Genomic DNA, 18,736 nt, shown 5'->3' with positions numbered 1-18,736 from the left:
AACGTTGTCCTTTTGGTTTTGATCCAATCAGAAAATCCCTGTAACAGAATTTTCCTAAGGTCCTAAGCAAGTATGAACTGATGCCTACACTGGCCTTCCCCTCATGGAGGCCACAGCTCTCCTCACATGGCTTCACTATAAATAGCTGATTGGTGAATGAATGAATGATAACCCAGAGGCATCGCTGGATTCAGCAGTGCCTTTAAAATCACCAAAGGAAGATTCAATTGTGTTCAGAATAGTTCACGTTTAAAGTGTCTTCACTGTATTCTTTTTTAAAAATTTTATTGAAAATTGGTAATCCACATGTTAGCTAAATATTCTGTTTATTGGAACACAGTGCAGTCCACAGGGATTCCTAAAAAAGATGCATACTGTTGTTTATTTTTAATCCTTCTTGTTTGAATAGTGGATTGGTTGTGCTGTCTCTCAGGGGTCAGTTTTATCACAGAAGCTTGATTATACATTGTTCAAAACTGTTTACTTTAATACAGTGTCCTAGACAGAATGAAAGAGAGAAATGAAAGGGTGGGCCTTTTAAGTTTCTGAATTTTGAATACACTGAGAAATGATGTTAAGTTAGAAATTATTAGGATTTCGTTTCCTTTAGAGCGCTGGTCCAAGAAACTAATCTAGCTTCTTCCAGGAAGCTTCATCTGAGGGGCGGATGACGCTGAATACTGTTTACAAACAGGTGACCACAAGTTAAGTGGAGTCAATATATAATTTCTCACCCTTTAGAAGAAAACCACTTTGCTGCCACATGAGTAACCAACATTTTCTTTGCAAATATCAAGCTTGAAATTGTTTAATGAGGAATGTAAATCAGTTATATGCCCCAATTATAAAAACGTTGATGGGATTGGCTATGGTATTGATTTGGGGGGGGGGGGGATGGAGTTACAGCTGCTGGGTTTTTTTTAATCTTTTTTTATATGATGATATCACATTCATATTCCAGAAATGCAAATGACACTGCATCCTACTCGGTAGGAACAGTGGTCAGTTGGCTTAAACCAAGAATAAGAAATGTCAGCCGTGCCATTCCACAGGCTTGTAAGAGAAGCCCTAAAATAATGGATGGTGCGCGTCCCTGTAGGTATTTATGTTCAGAAAATTTATTGAAATGTTGCTGGCACATGCTTTATAGCTGCTTGCATCTTGCTACACAGATTTCAGCATATCTTGCAGACTATGCAATTCATTTGGAAAATGTGATTTCCGTCCCTGCATACTAATCGATTTCTTCACAAACACCTGCTATCAGTTATGGTAATAAAAATGCCACTCTGAATTGAGAAAGGGCCAGATAGAGCTTCCTAAAGGAAATGACTTAAGTGTCTTTGAATGCTACTAAATGTAGTAATGTGCTTCTGTAGCGCCAACACTTTTTCCATCATTTGCATTTTCTGTAATTTTGCCCTATTACAACATCCCTCTCTTAAATGATGCCTCATAACCATTTCCTTAGGGGTTGGTAAACTGAATTGTCAGGAGTTGATACCTCAGGGTGTGGACAAGATCTGAAGTTGGGCTGTGCGGTGTTGAAAAAGCACTAGCTCATACTCCTGGGTATACCCTGGGTCGTTTCCCATTGTTGTTGTTTTTTTTTTGCGGTACACGGGCCTCTCACTGTTGTGGCCTCTCCCGTTGCGGAGCACAGGCTCCGGACGCGCAGGCTCAGCGGCCATGGCTCACGGGCCCAGCCACTCCGCGGCATGTGGGACCTTCCCGGACCGGGGCACAAACCCATGTGCCCTGCATCGGCAGGCGGACTCTCAACCACTGCGCCACCAGGGAAGCCCCGTTTCCGATTTTATGTCAGTCCCTGAAAACTGTAAAATTGGCAGTTCCTCTGTTTTGCACACACATGTACACCAAATAAAATTTCCTTTATTCATCCTCCTCAGCCTCCAGTTCATTCCATGCACCATTGCCAGACCAGTCTTCCTAAATCCCCGATTTCATCACGTCCTTCTGCCGCCTGGGCACCTTCAGCGGCTCTCAGTTGCCCTCCCCATTTGACCCTACCTCTCCAGCCTGACTTCTGAACCTCCATCCTCTCTCATCACCCGGCGTGGCTCAGCTTTCTCTCACTGCTTCCAGACAGACTCTTGCCTTTTGGTCAAGCTTCTCTGCTTCCTGCCCCAAATATTCTATCTTCAGTTCTCATCTCTGGGCTTTGCTGAGTGAGGTGCCCTTCCCCAGTTCTTGAGCTTTCACCCTTCAAAGCCCTCTTTTTTTTTTTTAAGTAATTTATTTATTTTTGCTGTGTTGCGTCTTCGTTTCTGTGTGAGGGCTTTCTCTAGTTGCGGCAAGCGGGGACCACTCTTCATCGCGGTGCACGGGCCTCTCACTGTCACGGCCTCTCTTGTTGCGGAGCACAGGCTCCAGACGCGCAGGCTCAGTAGTTGTGGTGCACGGGCCCAGTTGCTCCGTGGCATGTGGGATCCTCCCAGACCAGGGCTCAAACCCGTGTCCCCTGCATTAGCAGGCAGATTCTCAACCACTGCGCCACCAGGGAAGCCCCAAAGCCCTCTTTTATTAATCCAGTCTGCCTTTTCCTTTCTCTTCTCTGAATCCCTGTAGGATGGATTCTCTTGCAATAAACCTTGACACTAAGTTAGTCACTTGTTTATTTATCCGACCAACATTTATTGAGTGCCTACTATATGCCAGGCATCCGGCTCTTCTCTCCTGCTTTGAGTGTGTTCCTTTCAAACGTGTTGGTTTCTATTATATTTCAAGCTCCTTGAGAGAAGAGACATACTCTGTCTCCTTGTCTTGTGATCCAAGATGCCCAGACAGGCTCGGGCATGGAGTACATATGCAGTAACTGCTTGTCGACTAATTGATCCCTGATGGTTTGAGGTAGGGAATTTTCTGGTTAATTGCGTGTTCTATTTGATTAGTATTTCAGTGTGTACTATACATAATCATTTTGCAAAGTAGAATACCATAAAACACTCAACTATAAAACTACTATTAACGTAATTTGATGGTTGATATTTAAGGAGGGAACTCACTGGGGTTTCAGAGCACCTCCGTACAGATCTGTCACCATCGCACGGTAATGTGTGGGTGGAACATCTGAGAGGCCGTCCTCGATTTGGCTCTGGGATTGGTATTGGATATGGTGTGGGGTGCGGAAATGATCCTGGACCGAGAACCTGCTGGACGGGGACTCCATGCCATGCCCTTACCAACCGGAAGTTACTTCTTTAAAGAAGCTTCTGATAAGAAGCTTTTAAAATATCTTCACCTTTCTTTTGCTTACAAAAGTAGAGAATGGATTTTCTGAAGGAGGGGGGAAGAAAGCATGGGAAACTGGTGAGAAAGTAGAGGGGGAGCATTTGGAGTTCTTTTCAAACAGTCTGGTAAGAACTAAACTCTTCTGGCTGGCAGAATAGCCCAGTGACAGGGAGCAGGGACTCTGGAGCCCAACCTGGGTTTGAAGGCTGTTGATGCTACTCTCTTTGTGGGATCAGACAAGTTCTCTAACTTGCCTGAGCTTCACTTTCTCATCTGTAAAGAGGGGGTGGTTAAGAGCAGCACCCACATCAGAGGCTTGATGGGGGGATGACGTGAGTTAGTTCACGGCCCAGCGTCTATTGTACAGAGGGTGCTTAGGAAGCTATTGTGATTACTGCAGAGACCACCAAGCAGTAAGCTGGAAACCAGCGAAGGGAGTCGCCGTCCTCAATTCTGTTTTGAACCATTCACTCTGTTCTATTCCATTTCAGTTGTTTTCGGAGCCTTGAGATGCGTAAGACCCTGAATTAAGTGTCTCGGTTTCTCAGTCAGGTGGAGATGTGAGTGAGCTCTGAATTTGCACGTAGAGAATTTCAGGTTTCAGGAGGGAGTATTAGGGTAGGAATCTGTTGGTGAAACAGATGGAACCAGGTCAGCATTCTGATAGGAGTCAGAGGGAACTAACTAACTAACTGACTCATGCAGTCAGGCTGACCCGGCAGTAGAGCAGGAAGGAACAGTGTGTGTGTGGATCAATCCCCAGCTCCCCTGGGCGGCTGCGGCTGCGTGCCTCCATTGGGGGGCCGCTGATAATTTGAAAGAAAGTGGCCCTCCAAGGAGCTAAGCCGTCCTGCCTTCCTGCCGAAAGGGAAAGGGCAGCCACGAGGTAGATAACGACGATTGCCTGGAGTTCTGAGCACTCTCATCACCTAGCAACACGGATCAGTTTCTGAGAGGGAGCCTAGGTCGGGGAAGAGATCAAGAGACAAGAATTTGGAAGGAGTCAGTCCTGTGCCCACAGTCATACATAAGACAGGACAAATAGAATAGTGAAAAATTCCCAAAGAAGCAATGCTCACCAGCTGCAAAATAAAGCACCCCAGGGTAGCTCATTTGGGTTTGGTACAAACGTTAAGAATCCGGTTTAGAATCCCTTTCGCACTGAAGGCTGTCCATCTAAGCGAGAAGGTCACTCACTTGAACTCATTCTGCTTGCCCCTCAGCCCTGGCCGCCCAGGCCTACGCGCTTAAAGAAGAGAACGACAGCCTCCGGTGGCAGCTGGACGCCTACAGGAACGAAGTGGAGCTGCTGAAGCAGGAGAAAGAGCAGCTGTTTCGAACGGAAGAAAACCTGACCAAGGACCAGCAGGTGCAGTTCCTGCAGCAGACCATGCAAGGCATGCAACAGGTACCTGCGCCCGCATTGGTGTCTTTGTTCTCGAGAGAAAGGGACGTGCGTACGCAGTGGCGGCTGTTTGCTGGGAGAGGTGGAGGAGCAAAAAGAACAGCAGAAAAGCTGAGTGGCTAGGTCAGGAAAGTGCTGATGACCGTGGAAGGGGAGGGTCAGGGGAGAAGCCACGCTAAAGAAATAGGTTGAAGCGCTACACCCTCGAAGTGGGAAGCAAAGGAAGAGAATCTAGGAGTTTGAAAGCTCCGTACATAAAATTTAGCCTCATGGCAAAAGGTCAGAAAATCCTTGCCAGTTGTGACCCCAGTGTTCTGTAATCTTAGAACTTCTCAAGTTAAAAGCAGGCAGACCGATTTCTCCAAAAGCGTGGCGAGTCTGTTTTTGAGATCGATGAATACGTAAACTGTGTTATTTCCGTTTCTCTTGGACGATACTTAGGATGTAGACCGGTTCTCTGAACACACTGTGTATTTCAGAAATGTTTGTTGATGGGATGGATGAAGCACTAAAATTTGGGGCGATAGGTAACTTCAGAAACAGGCCAGCATCTCTGCTTTTGTTAAAGATCGACAGGCTTCATCCTGGCACACTCAATTAAAGCTGGGTCTTTCCAGCTCATGTAAGAAAGAGATAGAAGCTGTGGGCTTTGGAGGAAGCGGAAGGAACGTGGACTGTGGGAAATGAGGGCTTGAGGGGGTGGGAAAAAACTGGGCACTGGCAGCAGAGGGTAGAATCAAAGAGTCGTAGCTGGGTTTATATCTGAAAACATTGATTGATACGTGATACTCTTAAGGTGTGTGAGTTATCTTAGAATAATATAGCCTAAATTATCATCACACATGGTTATTTGTGTTACTCCTCTGAGTATATAAATCTAACCACTCTTTTCTGGAAAAAAAGATTGTTTTCTATAAACAAGGAAAATATAAGCAAGATGATGGGCAATTATATAGTGAGTAGGATTTTTTTTTCAAATTCCCCCACCAATATTGACTGCTCTCTAAGAGCAGGAGCCTGAATTGCCTACAAAAGTGTCTCGATGATTAGAGGTAACTGCTGCTAAAACCTCCGCCAAGCAGGGAAAAAATAATTGAGAGGAAGCGATGTAAAAAAGCGTGGATCGGGATACAAACAAGTTAATGACCAAGTCACAGAAATTCTGTCTTAAACATCTCCTGCCATTTAAAAGCAATTTTGGCGTCTTGGCTTTGAGTCCTAACTCGCTGATGCTCACAGTGTGTGTTAGACAAATCAGCGAGATTCAGAGGTCAGACCCAGCCAGGAAAGTGTCATTACAGGCGGGGCTCAGGCCCCCCGCACTTGGAAATCGGTGTTAACAGCTGCTGCGGGGAGCTCCCGGGGCTTGTCCATCTGTCCGCACGTTGGGGGTGAGTGGCGCCCTTGCCAGCAGGAGGAGCGTCCGCCGTCTCTCATACCTCATGCGTCGGGCCCTCTTTGCCTCCAGGAAAGATGACTCTGGTTGCATGAAAAGTTGATATAAACCTTTAAGCTGTATATATAAGTCCATGCCAGTCTCTCACTTCGTCCCAGCTGACCCTCCCCCTCCCCGTGTCCTCAAGTCCATTCTCAACGTCTGCGTCTTTATACTACCAAATGTAAAATAGCTAGCTAGTGGGAAGCAGCTGCATAGCACAGGGAGATCAGCTCGGTGCGTTGTGACTGCCTAGAGGGGTGGGATAGGGAGGGTGGGAGGGAGACGAAAGAGGGAGGGGATATGGGGACATATGTATACGTATAGCTGATTCACTTTGTTATACAGCAGAAACTAACACAACATTGTAAAGCAATTATACTCCGATAAAGATGTTATAAAAAAAAAAAACCTTTAAGCTGGTTGAAGATTCAAATCTGAAAGAAGTCAGGATGCGAGGGTGAGCTAGCCAATCTGGAAGAAGCATGCGGGGTGTCAGCGCCCCGCCCCAGTCCGCACTGGAGCCCCGCTGTGCATCCCCACGGAGCTCCAGCCCCTTAAAGGAGCAGTTCCGTTCTCGCGGCTTCTCATACATTTGCAGAATCTCCTTGTCCATAGGAAATGTGCTTTACTGTGTTTGTTTTGTTTGGGTAGGAATTTTGTTTGGGGGTTTGTTTTGGTTTGTTCTGGTTTGGTTTAAACCACAGAAAGTTATTGTCTCACAGTTCTGGACCTAGAAGTGCAAGAGCAGGGTGCTGGTAGGGTTGGCCCCTCTGTGGGCGGCGAGGGAGAGTCTGCTCCGGACTTTCCCCTTTCCTCCTCAGGTTTGCTGGCGAGCTTTGTCCTTCCTGGGCTTGTAGACGCATCACCCTGCTTTCTGCCTTCGTCTTCAGATGGCCTTCTCCCCGCGTGTGTGCCTGTGTCCCAATTTCCCCTTTTTATAAGGTCACAATTTGTATAGGATTAAGGGGCCCACACTATTCCAGTATGACCTCATCTTAACTAATGACATCTACCGTGACCCTGTTTCCAAATAAGCTTGCATTCTGAAGTACAGCCTTTAGAACATCACCATATAAATTTGGGGGGACACAATTCAATATTTGTTGAATGGAGGAACGAATGGACAAAGGCACAGAGGCAAGAACTCGCCTGGTGCCTCTGGGGAGCTCTGGGTTGTTTAGGATTCTTGGATCATAAAGGGCAGGGCAGGGTGTGGGGAGAGGTGATGCCCTAGGGGTCTGCGCAGCACCTCCTTAGCACACAGAAAGCACTAGCGCAAAGGCAGCAGTTATGATTTCCATTTTCACTAGTCGTTAGCTGGATGCACAGCAATCACTGTGGCAACACATCTTTAATATAGTTTTTAAATATATGTGCTTATCTAAGAGTCATCTTTCTACCTTACCCGCTTTGAGTGAATCCCCACAACTTGCCAGTTTGAGCCCCACTGCAAGGAATTCTCCTGACTTTAAAACCCACCCTCAATCTGCCCTCTGTCCACTTTATAAGTCAGAAAAGCATCGTCTCCCAGGCAAGTCAACAGATAGAGGAGAGGGCTGGTCTCTCATAGGTCATTGCTTTAGCAATCCATATAGGGGAAATTATTTCTGCAACAAACAAGAATATAAACAGTCTTAACAGCCTTAAGACTAGCATAAAATTTTTAGAATTGTCTTCAAGTTTAGCCAAGAAGTTTCTAACCCTTCTTCTTTTCATCCCTGAAGCACATGTTCACTGACTTCCCATGGTTTCTCGTGAGTTCATGGAGGAAACTTTAAGGGCAGGGTTCTGAAAAATGAAAGAGCCTCGGGTGACTTTGTCTGGTTGTTTTCTTAGCCTGCCCTTGCCTTGCATGTGAGTCACAATTTAATATTAGAGGTTTCACACGAAAGGAAATAATAGCTTGTATCCATGGTAACATGGTAGCCTTAACCTGATCTGAAGCTGGCAACAGAGTTAACCTGTCTCTGCCACAGGGAGAGTCAGGTTGCCGGCTTTCGTTTATATCTTTAGGTATCCAAGACAAGCATACCCGTATTTGAAATTCTTATTTACCTTCAGGTTACCACACTGAATTATTTTCTTAGGTCGATCGAGGTAAAATGTACACACAATAAAAATACTCTTGTGAGGGTTCTGTGAGTTTTGACAAATTCATACCGTCATGTCACCATCGCGACCACAATCAATATATAAAATAATTCCATCACCGCCCCCCAAAGTTCCCTTATGCCCCTTTTTAGTCCACCCCACTCCCAGCAATCCCTGATTCGTTTTCTACCCTCATGGTTCTGCCTTTTCAGGAAAGTCATATAAGTGGAATCGTACTGTGTACAACCTCTAGAGCCTGGCTTCTGTCACTCAGCATAACGAATTTGGGATTCGTCTGTGTTGCTGTGTGTGTCTGTTGTTCGTTCTTTCTATGCTGAATGGCATTCCATGGTAAGGAAGAGCCATGCTTTGTTTATCTAGTCACCAGTTAATGGACATTTGGGTGGTTTCCTGTTTGAGGCCAATATGAATGAATCTGCTATAAACATTCACTTACAGGCTCTTTGTTTGGACATAATTTTTCATCTCACTTGGGTAAATACCTAGGAGTAGGATTGCTGGGTCATATGGTAAGTGTGTTTGACATTTTAAGAAAATGCTAAACTGTTTTCCTAAGTGTCTTCCCATTGTGCTTTCCCGAGGGTTTACATGAGAATTACAGTTGTTCTGTGTCCTTATCAGCCAGCACTTGGAATGGCCAGTTGGTTTCTGTTTTATTTTACTCTGTCTTTTTTAGCCACTATAATACGCGTATATTAGTATCTCGTTATGGTTTTAACCACACCTGAATTTAAACAGGATCTGTATTTTTATTCACAAGGATAAGTCAGTATGTCATATTTCTAAATAACCAACTTAAAAATCAGAATTCTTTTTGAAGCCATGTGTAAATCATGTTGATAGGACTGGTAAATATTTAGATGATAAGAGGATACCATTATAAGCTGCTGGTTATAAAACTGTGAGTGACTAATGATAATTATGTCAGAAGGGTCCCAGCTGATGCTGTTTAATGCTGTTAGCAAATGTCATCTGAAGACCAGCTGTCTTAGGCCAGTAAACCATTAGCCCACGTAGAACTCTCTAACTCACTTGGCTTGCCATTATTAAAGACCAGGGCTAGTCAGCTGTCTAGACAATTTTCAGCAAGGGAGACCAGGGAAAAAAATTGGGGGAAAGAGGACTATTACGACCAACACCATTTTAGAAATTAAGTAATTGGTTTTTTTCCCTTATGCTCAAAGAGGAGTAGATGTGGGATTCTCTGTTTGTGTATTACAAAAGCTAATCTAGACTAATTTTATAGAAGAGGACAGAGAAATACAATAGTGTTACTTTCTTAAAATACAAAGTAACCCCAGCTAGTTTTGCCAAAAGTTGGTCAAGGATTGGTCTTTGGGATATATATTAAGAAATAAATGAAAGTGTGTTGAAATGAGAACATCAGTGAGTGCATCTATCTGACCACTTAAGGAAAGTTAAGCATCTCTTGTGAAATCTCCTTTAAACGATTCAGTTGCTTAGTAAGTACATTTTTAGAGATAGTGAAAAGTTTGTGTTCGATTCCCCTCCTGATTTCATATGTAATGAAGTCTCACGTGTACATGTCAAAGTCAGGATCATTATTATGGCAGCAGGAGTCATATCAAGGATTGCGATGATGATGGCTGTGCTGGGGATGGTGACTGTGGCGGGGATGGTGACTGTGGTGGGGGTGCTGGCTCTGCTGGGGGGGGTGGTGGTTTTGATCATCAGAAAACTTTAGGGCAAGACAGGTAAAATGAACTTACCCAAGACAACTTTAGATAATTTCTTCTTAATTTCTGAAAAAAAGCATGTCCCTTAAAAATTTTGAAAATCCTAGAAAGGCCAGCAGCCCACTGCTCCCAGTGGCCTTCACAGGTGATGCTACAAAGAACTGGGGTGCGGGCTTCCCTGGTGGCGCAGTGGTTGAGAGTCCGCCTGCCGATGCAGGGGACGCGGGTTCGTGCCCCGGTTCGGGAAGATCCCACATGCCGCGGAGCGGCTGGGCCCGTGAGCCATGGCCGCTGAGCCTGCGCGTCCGGAGCCTGTGCTCCGCAACGGGAGAGGCCACAACAGTGAGAGGCCCACGTACCGCAAACAAAAAAACAACAAAAAAAGAACTTAGGCGAGGTGCTGCAGACAGATAACATGGATAAATGCAACAGGGATAACTGTTCACTTGTCATTTCTGTTTTCATTTTCTTTCTGAAATGCCCCGCAGTCATATAAGGGACCTACGAGGCTGATGCTCTGTGCCCATTGTCCTTTTTCTCATATTATCTGTTTAAACTTTATCTTTTATCCTTTCCACTGAAGTTTCTATTTGATAATTGTGTTATTTTATTTGCAAATGTTATTTCTGTTCTTTGTTTCCTGTCTTTTCACACAGTCTTATTTTTTGGTTGCAGTATCTTCTCAAATCTTTTTGAGAATACTAATTAGAATTTTTAAATTCTTATTGTTCCTGAATCATTTCTATTTATTCCAGGACTGGTTGTTTGGTTTCTGTGTCTCCGTCAGTCTCTTTCATGCTCCAGGTTCCTTCTCACGTGAGATAATGTGTGGTAGCCTGTTTGTATCGGGGATGAAGGGCTGGGGTCACTTTTCTAGGACTCCGTGTGGCTTACTGATGGCTGAGTCCAGGTCACCTCCACAGCTGAGTCTTTCTCCTGCCCGGTGGCTCACTGACTGGCAGACTTCATTTTGAGGAGATTTGGGAATTGCACAAAGGCCAGGGTCTGTCCTACACTAAGAACTCCATGGAATTCCCTTCCCATTCGCTCTGCTCTTTTAAGTTTAATCACTGACAGACATTTTAATTGCCTGTGGAGGAAGGAAAAAGCAAAAGCAAACACACATGGACCAGGTCTGACATTTTGAACAAGAACCTGTTTCGGGGGCTTTTAGCTTAATCCAGTTGTTGAATGAATCCTTGGTTAGCATGGTGCCCGGGGAGGGGGTGGGGGAAGAATATTACATGTTATTCCGGCTTTCCAGAAACAAGGGAAGGGAAGAACAGTGAGCACATTTTCTGAATGTCTAAGAGACAGGAACATAGGAACTTAAGGCAGAATATTTTGGAATATAGGCACTTCAGACTGAAGAAGCAGATCCGCAAATTAGAGGGGTTTAAGGGTGGAGAAAAGGAAGGTAAATAGTCTGGAAAAGGTGACAGGAAGAGGCTGCAGTATGTAATAACAAGAGAGAAGTTGGATTTTTAAGTGGGTTCTTTAAAAATTTGACACAGGGGTGCTTCCCTGGTGGCACAGTGGTTAAGAATCCACCTGACAATGCAGGGGACACGGGTTTGAGCCCTGGTCTGGGAAGATCCCACATGCCGTGGATCAACTAAGCCCGTGCGCCACAACTAGTGAGCCTGCGCTCTAGAGCCCGCACGCCACAGCTGCTGAGCCCGCGTGCCACAACTACTGCAGCCCACGCACCTAGAGCCCATGCTCCGCAACAAGAGAAGCCACAGCAATGAGAAGCCCACACACCGCAATGAAGAGTAGCCCCCGCTCTCTGCAACTAGAGAAAGCCTGCACGCAGCAACAAAGACCCAGCCCAGCCAAAAATAAATAAATGTATTAAAAAAAAGTTCAAAAAATAAATGTATGCATAAAGACATATTCACACACATATCTGGAATTTTTACGAGCTGTGGCTGCAGAGACATAATCCATGTTTACTTTATTTCAACTTACCCAGATGAAGTTTCTTTCTTTCTGAAGAGAAAACAACTCACAAGGCATTTCCCACATTCATGTTAAAAGTCTTTGATATTTTGCTAGAATCAGAACAATCATAAAAACATGTACGTCTCTCAGATGTGGCTTTCCATAGGTTCCAGGGCAGGATATCAGGGTTCACAACGCTGCTTAATTTGGGGTGTACCGTGGTTGTCCTTCCTTAACTACCCCAGAGTTTGTCATTTCCTTTTCTACCTGTTCTTCAACCAGTGCCTTGGGATGATGCATTGTAATAGCAGCCTGCGTGACGGTGATGATAGTATTTAGAATTCGGTGCCCTTCCCTCTGGCTGCTAAATGCCAGCTGTCTCGGTGGCATCACGTGCATTTTCTAACATTTGCAGATCACCCTCCCTGACACTTCTCAGAATGTCTGTACCCACTGCAGTGTGAGACTCTTGAAGGGATGGTTGGGGACATTTGGAACGAGACACAGTAACCGGTGCTCCGGTTCTTGGCTCAGGGCTTCACATTGCAAAGCCCAACCCGTTTGAAATGATCGCACCTGACATCTGCTTAGGGGCTTAGGAGTTACTAAGGCACATTCCCATTTGACTCCAGACAAGATACAAAGGACTAAAAGTGAAGCTCACGGAGAGGAAACCGCCCTGAGTTTTTAGCAGTTTCAAACAAGGGAGGACCATGGGCATCTTGCCTTTTCACTGGACAGAGAGAGACCTTCAGATAAGGAAGGAGATACTCTGCCTTCATGGACGTGAGCGGCACCGAGCTTCTGCCCAAGAAAATGAAAACACCAAAGCAGTAGGAGGGAGAGGGTTTCCAGCTTGGCTGTTTTCTGCACAACTGTGTACAAATCAGCCTCTCTGAACCTCAGGTTCTGCATCTGGAGAATGGACCCTGCCAGCCTCGGTCAGCGTTCGTGGCCATAAAATGAGGTCACCTATGTGAACGCATTTGGAAAAGCTGTTCTGCAAATGCAAACTGCAATCGTCACATTCCTGGGGCCAACGTGAAGACACCTAGAGGTTTAAGAGTAGGCTCAGGACTTGCAGAGTAAGTCTGGACAAATCCAGAGCTGAGGTTCCTGACCCTGGGGTGGCCAGTGCTGTTGCCTCTCTGCCCCTTGCAGCTGGAGGACCTGCTAGCCCCAGCTTACTCTCAAAAACTTCTTCTTTACTCCACTCCGTGCTCACATCTCAGGAGTATGAGCTTATCCCGGCTTCTCAGGTAGAACTCGAGACCCGGAGATGACGGGTGACTTGGCCAGGGTCCAGCATGGTTGCGGTAGAGTCAGATTTCCAACCCAGGCCTGCCTGACCACGGCCCCTGCATTCCCTCTGTCACCCCTTAACTCCCCACCGTGGACCAGGTGGAGAAGTGGGGCTTCAGGACCACAGTGACCAGGAGAGCAGGACATGGGGCAGCTCTACCCTTCCGGCGCTCCTCGCTTGCGAGAAATATTTTTGGCAAAAACCCATTGCCTCTTTTCTGACTCTGTCACAGCCCTTAATGTGGTTTTTACGTTAGCAGAGTAAGAGCTAGCAAGAAGAAAGTAACACACACGTGGCTTTTATTTATTAAATTTGAACTGTGAAAAGAAATCTCTTCACTTCTGGGACGAGAAAGAGAAGCCCTAATAGAGTTTAATTCTGGCAGGCTTCAGCTCGCCATCAGAGCTCCTGCTCTGCCCGTAATTAACTTGATCATCAAATGCATCCTAATTAGTAATCGTCTCTTCTGAAAGCAATGAGGTTAGCAGATGAACGCATGTGGGAGCCAGGGGTAGAAATAATGGCATTGCCCTGCAGACCATTAAAATCGCTTGGCTTCTACCTTTTTTCGCTTTCCCCCGTGTCTGCAGTAGAAAATATGGATCCTTGGGGGATTTGCAGCCATTCCCAGGATAAAGGAACTTGGCTTTTCCCGCACACTGTCAGCCATAGTTGGTAGATGACCTTTGAATGACCCTCCCCTCCACCACCTCTTTTAGAAATTGCCTCCAGGCCAAGAGTACCAGCTTTATAGTGAAATGGATCTTTTCTTGAACGCAGCAAATCAAAATGGGCTTTGGCCGCAGACACGTACTGTTTGGCCATTGTCGTATCTCCCTCCAGCCACGGACACTAAAATGAATCCTTGTGTTCTGGCCTTGACTCCGTTTCTCTATAGTCTAACCATGCAAAGAAGCGGCCTCATCCACGCTGAAACCGTGAACCCGGCTGCACACATGGCCGCCTGTGTATAGCAGGTGTCACGCTCCCAGCCAGACTGATGTAATTATCCATCATCTCCAGTTGGGCTGCGGTTGCGAGGGAGTCGTGCTCCGGGGCTTTCTCCGTGCAGCTGGTTAGGAGAGGAAACATGAGGATTAGGAAAAGCAGCCCATTTCCTTCTCATCAGAAATGAAGGCTGTGAAGAGAAAACAGGGAGAAGTGTGGGGGGGGTGAAAGAATACAACATGGAAACAAAGAGGAAGGAGAAGAATGACTCAGAGGGAGAAGAATCCTTTTTATCTGAGTAAGAGAATAAACAGAGAGGCCGAGAAGCGTAGGTGGGAGCTGCAGTTTTTCTGGGTCCAGGTTTGTCGTTTTGATTTTTGTTTTATTTTTCTTCATACAAAAGAGTATATGCTCAATGCAAAAACACTTGGAAACCTAAAAGAAGCATATAAAAGGAAACACATCATTCAGAGTGTCACTACCCAGATATAACTGTGGTTAACATTTACATATATTCTTTCAGTCTCCTCTTCTCTTTGCACATAAACATGTAGTGTTATCAGTTTTAAAGATCAACCAATGGGCTAGCCAGACATAGTCAGTTAACGTTTCTGGACTTGTAACCAAAGAGTGGAATTGGGAATTCAGTACCGGGATGTTAGATGGTTAGTTAAAGCCTAACTTTTCTCCTCTGTTTAACAAAGCGCCCTGAATAGTCATCAGGGGAAGCTTAAACAAATTTATTGCCCAATCTGGTGCTCACTTTATAGACCACCCACTTCACCCAGTTGATCACTGAAAAGACCCTGCCTCATGAAGTTCTTAACTTGATGCGACTCCCTCAGTTTGGTAATTACCTCTACAGCTTTGGTGCTTTCTGTTTCATCTCTCTCTCTCTCTCTCTCTCTCTCTCTCTCTCTCTCTCTCTCTCTCACACACACACACACACACACACACACACACACACACACACACTAAGTAAATGGCCACAGCAACTTTATTTTCTGCAAGTAATTGGGGAAGATAAAAAAGGAGAAAGTATATTTGAACTCTGGTTGTAGGTTTCCAAGGAAGCGGCATTACAAATGGTGCTTATAAATGAAAGACGAGCAAAATGACACTCCACACCTTTATTATCACCTTTTTCTTCTTTCGTTTGTTTTGTAGTTTATTGTAATTACATCTGTAAGTTATTCTGCTGTCCCCCATGCATACACATTCCATTTTTTATGTCCTCCACCACACCACCACTTTAATTTATTTTAAGCCGGGTATCACTCAGGCATTCCGGTCAGAAGGCTTTCATTGGCAAGCACCGGCACTCTCATTCACGGTATTAGAGAAATATGTTTTCGCCCATGATTTGCATTTTATCCTAAGTCATTTCCTGAACCAGTGCATTACACATTTTTCAATCATTTAAATACAGAGTGGGACTCTGCAATTTTGTCCTTCACTAATTCTCTGTGCATCTTGTTTTCTTTTCTCCTGGGTTTATATTTCTTCCCTAGGGGTTTGTATTTCTTCAGTGCTACTCACAATTTATTTCAGGAAGATCTTGGTAATGACCTAACTGTAAAGTCCATAAAAAAGCTGTTGTGCTGAGTTTCTTTTTACAATATAATTTCCCAGGTACTGCTTCTATTTATCATTTAGGGAGAAGGAGAAAAGAGGTGTTTGTGATGTGGTTTCACCGCTCGACATCGGATAACATGAGCTCACGTAGATTTCTGAGAGTGGCCAGGTCACTCAAGGAGCACTCCGAGGTCCGACCTTTCCCTCATGGGTCCTTGGGTCTTAGTTGATTGGTCAGGTCTTTTCAGTCTGCTTTTCTGCCCAGCTGGTGATTGATGTGCTTAACTTTAAGTCCACGATTTGCTGGACATTTCTCATGGTCCACCCACAGTATAAAAAGCAAGGTAGAATGTGACGATAATGGGAATTCTGCTTTACATATAAAATTTGGACTGGAGATGGGCTCAATTTCACCACTATTTTGACCTCAAGAGAACTGCAGAATACAGACTGCTGAAGCTAGGAGGGGCATTGGTGAGCCCCTAGACCAGCCCCCTTATTTCCTGATTTTAATCAAATAGAGTTTAAGTCACTGAGCTAAGCCGTATCCCCCCCACCCCCGCAACCTCCCTTCTCACCCCCGCTGCTCATGGCTCCTGATTCCTGGTCCTTGGCTCCTTCCTGGGCCTCCACATGCTTGCATTCTGAGACTCTTTTCCTTTTACATTCATTTATATCGATCTCCTAGCCCCCTGAAAACTGAGGTGAGACACAGGGGCTATGATTTCCCCCCAGCATGTTAAATAACTGTTAGTTTCTTTTTTCTTCTGATATTGGAGAAGAGACTAATTCTGGCACCTAAGGCCAGTCTTTCATGGCTAATTTAGTCATTTATAGCCAACAGCTCTCTGAATAAACAGATGAAGAAAAGAACAAATTGTTGAGTCGCCACACGTTTTATTCTCAGCTATTGAAAACGGTAAACCATCTTCCCTCATTCTTTTTTTTTTAAGAATTGATTGATTGATTGATTAATTGATTGGCTACGTTGGGTCTTCGTTGCTGCGCTCGGGCCTTCTCCAGTTGCGGCGAGCGGGGGCCACTCTTTGTTGCGGCGCGTGGGCTTCTCATTGCCGTGGCTTCTCTTGTTGCGGAGCACGGGCTGTAGAGCCCAGGCTCAGTAGTTGTGACTCACGGGCTTAGTTGCTCCGCGGCATGTGGGATCTTCCCGGACCAGGGCTCGAACCCATGTTCCCTGCATTGGCAGGCGGATTCTTAACCACTGCACCACCAGGGAAGCCCCAACTTCCCTCATTCATAATCTCTGCTGCTCTTCCTACTCATGCCTGAATACATAATAATCTCATCTCATTGACTGAATAGAACCAGATTTCTGACAAATCTTTGTTGAAGTGTAAGGATTGATGGAGCCCTTCTGTCTTTAGGGGTCATGAATTCTCTCTGCTGGTATTAGATGCTAAGGGGCTTATTAGTCACTGATGTCATCTGGTGTGGCCCCAGGGCTATGAAAGAATGACTACAGCCTTGGGAAATAAGCTGTTTTGTTTTTACTTATGCTGAGTGTGTGTACGTGCAGTCACAAATGTTTCTGTTCAGACAATGTTTTCTACTATCCAAATGCTTTAAGAGCCTTGCATCCTGGGAGTTGACATTTTTGTCACGTTTATCAAGGAACCAAGGCTTAGAAAGAGTAGTAAGAAGACTCCAAACCAGGCAATAGAGTACTTAAAATTTCTTCCTGATTGTTTTTCCTAATCTTTTGAAAGTGAGATTACATCACACGTTGATACTTAAAGGACAGTGGCAACATGCCAAGCCTACTTTGAATGAAAGACCCTAGGAGATGTCAGGGAGTGAGGACATTTTTCTAAGCAGCTCTGCCATTCCCTTCTTCTTGCTGTTCCTGCCGATGTTTGCAGTTGATGAAGCATTTACATAGTACTCAGCTCCTATACTCTTGATTGGCAGGACCTGTACAGAAAACTGTACTTTTCAAATATATGTGGGACATTTACAAAAATTAATCCCATACTAGACCTTAAGGCAAGTCTCAACAAATTTCAAAGGGGTGATAGTATTTTCTGATCACAATAAAATTGTTAGAAATCAATGTCAGAAAAGATAACTAAAATAAATTCTATATACTTAGAAATTTTAAAACACACATCTAAATCCACAGGTCTAAAAAGAAATCAGAGTTTTAATTTTAAAATAGTTGGAAGTAGTTGATTATTAAAATACAGCATATTAAAACTTGTGGGATGCAGCTAAAACAGAACCTAGAGGAAAAATTTTAAACTTTTAAATGTCTGTTTAAGGAAAGAAGAAAACTGGAAACAGGAATGAGCATCCAACTCTTATTACAAAAAAAATAAACACAAAGAAGGAAAGATAAATAAAAATAAGGATAGACATTACTAAAATAACAAAGAGTCATACATTAGAGAAGATCAACAAAGCCAAATGTTGCTATTTGAAAAGACTAATAGAATGGAAAAATTTGGCAACACTGATCATAAAGAGAATAACTTAATAAACAATGTTTTAAAAGAAAGTGAGTTATAACTATAGATGTAACAGAGATTGAAGAACTATGAAAAAATCAGGAATAGTTTTACTACAAAGTTTTAAACTCAGGTGATATAAACAAATTCCTAAAGGAAGAAAAGAAAACCTTATCAAAATTAAATCAGGAAAAAATTGAAAGCCTGGATGATCTCATAAAAATATTGGAGTTAGAAGCTTAAAATCTTACATCAAAGCAACAGATCCAAAATGGATTTACTGGAAGTTTCTACCAAACATTCAAGGAAGATTATGCCAATCTTTTGCAAAATTGTTCAGAGAATAGAAAAGGAGGAAATGCCTCCCAACTAACTCATAAGGCTAGTGTACCTAGTACACTTGATATCAAAACAGGACAAAGGCAGTAAAAAAGAGGGGTGGAAATTACAGGTCAGTCTCACTTATGAACATAGATTTAAAATTCCTTTTTAAAAGCTAATTTAATCTGGTATTTTATAAACCACCAAACTGGATTTATTTCAGGAATGCAAGGTTGGTTCAATGTTGCAGAAGTCTATTAATAGATGCAATCCCAT

General features: G+C 44.2%; 1 protein-coding gene across 8 annotated transcripts in view; it reads left to right on the top strand.

Moving 5' to 3' along the window:
• The window catches only part of ENOX1 (ecto-NOX disulfide-thiol exchanger 1), a 604,516-nt gene that overhangs the window by 505,254 nt on the left and 80,526 nt on the right, over positions 1-18,736 (top strand). For all 8 annotated transcript variants that reach the window (XM_067713986.1, XM_067713985.1, XM_067713979.1 and 5 more), the window contains one exon: positions 4,476-4,660. In XM_067713986.1, the coding sequence (XP_067570087.1) occupies positions 4,476-4,660 (185 nt within the window). The remainder of the gene's footprint in view (positions 1-4,475; positions 4,661-18,736) is intronic.

This window comes from Pseudorca crassidens, chromosome 18 (assembly GCF_039906515.1).
Source record: "Pseudorca crassidens isolate mPseCra1 chromosome 18, mPseCra1.hap1, whole genome shotgun sequence".
Taxonomy (NCBI): Eukaryota; Metazoa; Chordata; class Mammalia; order Artiodactyla; family Delphinidae; genus Pseudorca; species Pseudorca crassidens.
This window is presented reverse-complemented; position numbering and strand designations above follow the sequence as displayed.